Source organism: Aulonocara stuartgranti (assembly GCF_965226115.1).
Source record: "Aulonocara stuartgranti genome assembly, chromosome: 7".
In the NCBI taxonomy this organism is placed as follows: Eukaryota; Metazoa; Chordata; class Actinopteri; order Cichliformes; family Cichlidae; genus Aulonocara; species Aulonocara stuartgranti.
Genome location: NC_138945.1, coordinates 54,747,309 through 54,756,062, shown reverse-complemented (window position 1 = coordinate 54,756,062; position 8,754 = coordinate 54,747,309). Strand labels below are relative to the sequence as shown.

The 8,754-nt window shown below is 37.5% G+C and overlaps 2 protein-coding genes across 2 annotated transcripts; both read right to left on the bottom strand.

The window, feature by feature from the left end:
- Positions 1-808: 808 nt before the first annotated feature.
- Positions 809-2,738, bottom strand: LOC309710398 (cAMP-regulated phosphoprotein 19-like). The gene is made up of 3 exons (XM_082539807.1): positions 2,512-2,738; positions 1,928-2,050; positions 809-1,838 (listed from the first exon to the last, which is right to left on the bottom strand). The coding sequence occupies exons 1-3, from the start codon at positions 2,554-2,556 to the stop codon at positions 1,668-1,670; spliced, it is 339 nt and encodes a 112-aa protein (XP_082395933.1). The 5' UTR covers positions 2,557-2,738; the 3' UTR covers positions 809-1,667.
- A 1,701-nt stretch (positions 2,739-4,439) lies between these two features.
- Positions 4,440-7,767, bottom strand: rsl24d1 (ribosomal L24 domain containing 1). The gene is made up of 6 exons (XM_082539553.1): positions 7,619-7,767; positions 6,453-6,566; positions 6,300-6,372; positions 5,433-5,496; positions 5,190-5,275; positions 4,440-4,858 (listed from the first exon to the last, which is right to left on the bottom strand). The coding sequence occupies exons 1-6, from the start codon at positions 7,697-7,699 to the stop codon at positions 4,782-4,784; spliced, it is 495 nt and encodes a 164-aa protein (XP_082395679.1). The 5' UTR covers positions 7,700-7,767; the 3' UTR covers positions 4,440-4,781.
- Between the last annotated feature and the right edge of the window lie 987 nt (positions 7,768-8,754).

Genomic DNA, 8,754 nt, shown 5'->3' with positions numbered 1-8,754 from the left:
GGTTGTTGAGAGGCTGAGGTTGTTTCACTTTAAGGATAGCCAGATTGAGATGCTTCATGGGCCGGTTCCATTTGATTATAGTCTTTACCTGAAGTCAAAGTCCTGTTTAAGTGTTAGTGCAAAAAGTTAAAGTACCCACTACACAGAATCCTACATGCTCACAGAAAAATCCCAATAGATTAGCAGTTTCTGAAATAAAGATAGAGACCAGCCTGTCTGCCTCAAACAACCATGCCACATTCACCTTTCCCCCCATTCTGACAGTTGGTTTGAACTTCAGCAGGTTGTCTTGATCATGTCCACATGCCTAATTGGACTGAGTTTCTGTGGTTCTGCTGAATCTCAAACAAACTGGCTTATTGGCAGTTGAACTGGTCTTCTTAGCAAAGTGGCAAGTGAGTGTACATCATTGGATCATCGGTATTGATTCATTAACATGCATATTATTTGCATACAAAATATTATGGAGCAAATGTAGAAATGGGCATACCATTGAAATACTTGAGAGTACAGGTACATTTCACCACTCTATTCATGCTCTCATCCAATGGTTTTGGGCATTGTAATATAAACAGGTTCCAGCTCAGTGGCATCGGGTAATTTACTTGCACACCTCAGAATGTATCTGTATACTAACTAAAAAATATTCAATATAAAAACACAATATAAAAAGTAAAATCTTTTTTTTATAAATATATCAATGCAATAGAAACATTTCAAGCAGTTCTTCTGTAGTTTTGCTTCTTAGTAAAATTGAAGCATAAAAAAAAAATCATGCAAGGACAAATTCCACTGAAAAAGTCTAAGCTATTATGCAAAACTATTTTTATTTACAAAACAAATGGCACAGTGCGACTGCACAGTAAATGCACATGCACACTCCAGACATGACAGGGGAGTTTGTTTCCATAAAATCATAAATCCCAATCAGACAGTGAAGGACATTTCAGGCAAGATTCACAACTAATATTCTAACAGAGGGAGCAAATATTGCTCAAGAGAAACCATTCATTCATTTTAAGGCCATTTTAGAGGTCAGGATGAGATTGAGACCAGCAGCAAGTCAATGCAAACCAATGTTACTAATTAGACTTAAACACAACTGGATACAAAGCTAGTCTTGAGCACTTCAAAAGCATGGAATCAAGTAGCATGACAGAGAAAGCGAGGGACGTAAACAGAGTAGAAAGAAAAAACACAAATTGAGGATTATTGACTTTTCACCATTGAAATGCCTCCATAAGAGCATGGGATCCCTCAAATTGCTGTAAAATCAATTTTCTGTTCATAGTTCTGTTTCTAGCCTAATGAGCAGGAACAAAGAGGAAAACGGAACCTTTTCACAAGCTTTCAAGCATTTACTTTGGAGGCATATATTCTTAAAAGCGAAATAATTTGTCAACATAAGATAGCCATAACATTTAAATATATAAGTGCGATGACTGTTCAGGAAATATCAATGTATTGAGTCTTTAAGAGCCTGAGAAACACTTTCCCTTAGCTGAATTTGTCTCACTGATGCCCCAGTGCCTCACAGTTGCCAATTCTTCAAGTATTTGGCTTGTTACATGACTTGTTCTTACAGAATACAAACAAAATGTAAACAGTGTGCGAAGTAGATATTAAATGGACATGGGAATAGTAGCAAAACAGTAAACATAAAACCATCAACCAGCCAGTTTACTGGCCACGATGGAAGTTTTTCTTTGAGGTAGGTCCTGAGGTGTTGGGATGTGTCCCCCTGTGATCTCAGTCTTCTCCGTTGGGGCGGATGGCAACTGTTTATTCTTCATTTTTGCCTTGGCCATGTTGTAGTCCCCAGAATCAAAATACTTTTGCTGTAAACAAGAATAAACAGAGTGAGATCTCTATAAGGCTGACATCTTTTAATTGTAGTAGCTAGCCAAAGTTAGGTGAGAAAACTCACCCCCTTCTGGAGTCTTTTCCTGAGAAATTCAGATCCCCCTGGCTTGCCTCCAAGGTTGGGATATCTGGCCTTCAGTTTGGCCTCCTCTGATTTTTCTGGGCTGATTACCTTGTCCTCCATTTCCTGTTGACAGAGTGCAATGTGTAAGGATAGTAAAACTTTCGACTTGCAATTCGGTTTTCCAGCCGTATGCATCAACGTGACAATAACGAAACTTCAATATGTTGTATACTGACAGCAGCACATACTATGGTCACAGATTACTTTGTTTGATTAGATACCGGCGCCGCCATGAGGTAAACTGCTGTTTGCACTAGCATTAAAGTTACTGTTAGCATGATGAGCTACTGTACAATTTTGCATGTACAGTGAAGAAACCTGTTTGCCAGACCCAAAACAGCACAATTTTACTCTACCAACAAACGCTAACAGAATATTAGCCAATTCAGCGACAGCATCGCTAAGGCTCTCAGTCAAGGTTAGCAGCTGGCTAACTAGCTTGGTGCTAGCCGCCAGCTAACCAAGCAGCACTGGCTAACTGGTGTTAATTTGATGTAATTTTCCATTTAGTGGTTACAGTTTACCTGCTGTTCCTCCGAAATTCTCGTTTCTTCAACTTCCTCGGACATGGTTGTGCTGTATTCCCGCTCTGTTCGCAAAACTGTAGTTATGGCCGAATAAGCTCCTCTTCGGGAAGATAAAAGGTAGCACTGTCAAAGCAGCGGGCGAGGACAGCAGCAGCCTGTCATGCAGCCTGTGTAGCAACAGGCCGGTGAATCGATGCTAGAGACGCAGATGAGCGGGACGATAGCGATCATAGAATCTGTAGGCGCTAATAACAAAGTTGTTTTTCTTCAGACTAATTCACGCGTAAAAAATATGATAGCGTTGTTGAAATTTGATTTTGCATTGTATATGGATTTTTTTAACCCGTCACTTTGTTCAGGTACACCTGTTAAATAAGAAACATAATAGTTTATTAACCCCAAAGGAAATTATGCAACGGATCACAAAAAATGGACAACAGATGACTGGAAAAATGTACTTGGTCTTGACTTCTGATGCAATATTCAGATGATAGGGCCAGAATCTGCCATAGTCCGCATGGAAGGATGGAGCCATCCTGCCTTGTGTCAACAGTTCAGGCTGGTGGTTTTGAAAAGTTGAGAACGATATTTTCTCTGCACACTTTGGGCCACTTAGTACAAACTGAGCATCATTTAACCCTTGTGTGGTGTTCGTATTTTTGTTACTCAGCCAGTGTTCATGGGTCTGGTGGACCCGCTAGAGTTTTGGCTTTCCAAATTAACACTATCAAACAATTTTATGTTAAATTACTCAACAGATGTTTACTTCATCCCAATTACAAGACATATGAACAGCAAACATGGTTAATTTTTTCCCTTTACCTTTGTTAGATCACATTTATGAATTAATGTGCTTCTCGTTTTTCTTTTATATAAAATGTTATAAATAAATCAGTTATAATCAAGTGGAGTGAGTGGAAAGACACAACATATTTACACGTGAAAAAATAATTAATTGTTTAATTTTTCTTTTGAAGAAAACTGAACACGGGTCTCACAGACCCGAACACCATACAAGGGTTAAATACCACAGCCTACTTCACTGCTGTTGCTGGCCATGTCCATCCCTTTACTACAGTGTACTCCCAGTGCACCCATCTTCTTAAGGCTACTTTAAACAAGATAGTGAACTATGTCACAAAGCTCAAATAATCTCAGACTGGTTTCTTGAACATGACAATGAGTTCAAATGACCCCACTTAGGACATCTCAATCCAATCAAACACATTTGGGGCGTGGTGGATCACATAATGGATATGCAGCCACTATGTGATGCCAATTTTGTCAATGCAGCCCAAAATCTGAGCAATGTTTCCAGCAGCTTGTTGAATCCACCTATGAATAATTGCATTTGTTTTAAAGATGTGAAGAGCTACATGCTCAAAATGACCATGTGAAGGATATCTGCTCTTCCTGGCATCATAAAGAGCCAAAAGTAGGACTTATATGTACTCTGACCTCATTATTTGAAACTTCCAACATGTTTATTAGGCACAGCCACCATTTTAACAGTATAATAATAACTGACCCTCACAATTTCTCTGTACAGACAAGTTGTGATTGAAAGACTGGCACAGGCCTATAGTTTTTTTCCTGCTGTATAACAGTTACTGCAGATAAGGATTAAATGTTTACATTGTACAATATATACAAGGGCAGCTAATCTCTTATGATGCTCATGCCAAATAACCTGCTGAAAAAAGTAACACGGTTTATGGTCTATTAGTCTTCCAAAATCGAATCTATTATTGGCAGCAACTTTAATATTCATTCATGTATTATTTGGTAAATGGCCTGTATTTATATAGCGCTTTACTAGTCCCTAAGGACCCCAAAGCACTTTACATATCCAGTCATCCACCCATTCAAACACACACTCACACACTGGTATTATGATCATCTCACAAAATAAAGAGCAGGAGAAATTCCAGAAAAGATGGTTTTTAATATATCGGCAATCTTAATATTTTCAGAACAACTGTAATACATTAGACTTTGCAACAGGGTTAAATCCATTTCTTCACTGCTCCAAATACCACACAGTGAAAACCAAAACAGAGCAACTGGGAAAACTGCAGTTAATGGCTGCTGCTTTGCACTAAGGCCTTTATGAAGTCAATACCTTCAAATCTTTCACAGCAATTTAAAGCCAAATGCTTTACTCAGCACAACAACTGCTATTTGCAAACTTAAATTTCCAAACAAATATACAATAAAGTTTTAGGAGAAAAAAAAAACGTAAAAAAAAAAAAAAAGGCAACAGAAGATTATTCATCCTCCTCCCGCATATCCACATCTTCTTGCAACTTCTGCACCATTTTGTCTTCCAACTGTTTGGCTTTTCCTGTAACAGATAGTGCAAACCATGCTGAAATTATCTTTATTAAATGGAAAAGTAACCAACAAATATGTATGATCAGTAACTGCATTTACAATGATTCTACTTGAAGAACCTCCATTCTGAAGAAAGGAAAAGCAAGAATAGTAATCTTATTTCTATTTTATGTGCAGACATTGGTTCATCATCTCTTTTATACCTAAAGAGTGCTGCACCATTGACCCTTACCCTGTTTTGTCTGATAAAGTCACACTTGGCTGTAAGACACTTGTACTAAAATCACTGTCACCAAATTCACTATATGCACAGTCATATGGATAACTTCATGAGTCTTTACCTGCATGTGGTGCTTTGATGAGGTGAATGTTTTTCTTGACTTCGCTGATGGCCTCTTCTTTCTCCAACTCTTTGCCCTTCTTTAATCTACAGAACAGAAATGGTTTAGGCAAGGCAAGTGCTTTTATCCCAACCGTTAAACATATTTCCCTAATTTGCAGAGATTTTAAAAGTATCACATTTATTATTCAATATTCAAAAATCTGAACAAAGTCTATTAAAGTATAAAAAAATAAATGCTCACCTGTTCATGATAAATCTTGCCTGTCGTTTATGTTTTATTTCGTTCACTTTCTTCATTGCTTCCACTGCAAAAGTTATCAGAACATAAACACATTGCTTAGAATGAGACAATAACCAGAGGTTTATATGAGTGTGTTCTTTCATGTATGTGACAATCAGAACATCTTATTATAGAGTGATACTTGAAAAAACTAGCCCATGGATTTGTTACTGGTTGTCCTAACACCTCCCTGAAAGCTTTCAGCTGATCAAAGATGCTGCAGTCAGAGAAGGAACAACTAATGAGACAGATCACATTTCTGCTAGATAAAATGTAAAAAATATATATATATACCTATATACAATTTAAAGCCTTTCTACTCACAAAGCTCGATGATACCTTAAAGACCTTAGAGGATTATAATAATCCAATAAAAACTGTACACAGGCTTCAGCTATCAGGCTCCTCTTCTGCCAGGGTTGGGTTTTGCAGGTAGATGCCCCTCTTCCTCTGAGATTAAACTTCAAACTTTTGTTGTTGATAAAGCTTAAAAGTAAGATTAGATCCTATGATCCTGAATAATTGCTGCCAACTATATTATCTATTTTCATGCATCTTTCATTCGTGTGTTTGTATGCTACCATTACCTTTGTTCCTAGTCTGTCTCACAGTTTGTGGTTTCCCTTCTGTTGCCTCTCTACGTACTTACATGTTATTCCTTTTCTTTCCCCTAACTGGGCCCCCGAGCTGGGTTCTGTATTTGAAACTCTTAACCTTACATTTTTTTAAGTGCTCTGAGATTCCTAATGTTGGTATTTAATGGTATACATACAATTAATGTGAACGTTTTCGCCCAAAAAGCTTCTAATAAATAAATATATACATTACCTGTCTTATCCCAAAGCTCCCTGTTATATTTGACAGGAATATTTCTGCGTTTCTCAAACTCCAAAGAGTTATCCTGAAAGACAGCAAGTGTGTTGGTTAAGGTTTAGTCAAACAAATGAACGACGAGGTGGTCCTCATTGATGAACAGCTTACCACTGTCAGCTCCTTTCCTGATGCCTTTCTGAATGCTTTGGTCCATCTTGTTTTTCTTGGGTTGCGCTTCTTCTTGAAGTTCTTGTGGCATTTTGATTTGCAGAATCTGAATGTCTGTTTTATTAAAGAGAGAAAAACAATTTAGGGATCACCCAATAAGAAAATGTGTGGATATAAACAAGCACATGAGTTAATGATAGAAAGTGAGACATTATCAGCAGTAACGATATTACATTTGCTGAAAAATTAATGATTGAAATTTCAAGATTGGAAGTGCACTGGCAAAATCAATAGCTGAAATTGGAGAAATGGTTTAGGACGACCTCCAAAAATAACAGGAAAATTATGAATTTACATATACAAACATACATACATATATATAGGGGATATAGTTGATACTTTACGACTTAAAAATACATTTTCAAAATGTTTACTGCTTGTTATTAGCACTTAAACCTACATTTATTGTACATTATTAAATCCTTTATCTAAACAGTCTTTTTGACTTCCGGATTTCTCTGTGTACGAAATCAGATACACTGAAGAAGAACTACATTATACATTTTTATCTTTAAGAACAAAGTTATGAAACATTGCTGTAACTGTACTACTGAGTATATATTCACAAATAACCGGAAGACAAGAGACATACGTAAACTAAACACAAGCGAGTTTAATGACCTATAGCATATTTTCCCTACAAACTAAGATGTTTATAAATACCATTACCGTGGCACAAAAGTCAGGATTGAGGACCATCAAGTGTTTGTATTAATATTTGTTTACAGCCTACAATTCTAAGCTCCTGGTCTCACACTGAAGCATAAGAGGGCGCACTCACTCCATCAGGAAAAGCCGAGGCCCTCCGATTTACACGTCCAGACTCACACAACAACTTCATGTCCATTAGGTTTGTGAAATAAAGTAATGTGTTTTTAAAAGAACTTTACTGTCTATTTCTTCTCTTTTCCGTCGCAAATACGATTTACGACTGTTATTTACCGTTTTCCAGCCCTAACTCCCTGCTTTGGACCCACGTGAATGAATCCAGCACGTTATGTTAGCATGCTAGTATTAGCCGAACACTAACGAGCCACCACTATCAGTCAAAACAGGAGCTTCGGTTAAAATTAACAGCATTGTTCGGGCAAAAACCTGCGCCATACCTTACAGTCGTTCCGTACAAACATCACCCCATGTCCGGGGTACACTGGTCCCGAGCAAAAATAACACTTTTCGATGCGCATTTTCGCATCAGGAGTGCTGCGTGTGGCAGCTGACAAAAACAAGACCGTTCCCTCTTCTTCTGCTTCTTTTTGTTGCCTGACATCCAGCAGTTTGGTGTCTTTACCGCCACCTAAAGACGAGACTTGAAACTGCAGTTATCCTTCAAGAGATCGGAGGTTTTCCCAAGCATCCTAACTAAACTGTGGAAGAAAATATGTAACAAAAATGTAAATAAATAAATAGATTGATAGAATTCCAAAACTAATTTCTGTGTATTAAAAAGTATAAATAAACAATTTCCAGAAACACATTTAACTTAAATCTTTGTACATTTGGTCAAATTTGTCAACACAGCTAGAATTTGGTGGCATTGGATGGAAATGTTTACTAAGAAATGGGTGCCTGTGTGACTGTTTCAAGTGTTTGTACTGTTGTGTTTTAGTATTTCTATTAGTAGTAGTAGTATCCTGAACTTAATACATCTCACAGTCTAATGCACTCTAAAACTAATTTACTACAGATAAAGCTAACACAGAGTGCCTTTGCTTCTTTAGTATTTTCTGTAAATTATACAAGATTGTTTTTCATGAAGTCATGCTGTCAGAGAGATAACCTCCCTTCAGTATACAACGGAGTCCATGGGGAACCAAGTGATTCTTAGGTGACATGGGCATCCCTCCACAATTACGCTTGACAGTTGGCATGAGGTGTTTGCACTGATATGCTGTGTTTGATTTTCTCCAAACATAGCCAGACACCCCGACTATGGTCTTGTGCAAAGAATATTGATGAAGAAGTCTTGCATTTTGTTCAGATGAAACTTTACAAGTTACGTTGCCATGTTCTTCTTTTAAAGAGATGAAGCCTTTTCCTTGCAACTCTTCATAACAAGCCACACGTTCAGTATTTTTCATGAACTTTAACATTTAACATGCTAAGTCCTGCAGAGTCTGCTCTTGTGTCTTTTTGCAGTTTCTCAGAGGATTGCACAGTCTGACTTTGAGGTAAATTTGTTAGAACATTGCACTACTGGGAAGACTGCCAACCATCTTGAACATTTTCCAGTTGTGAATAA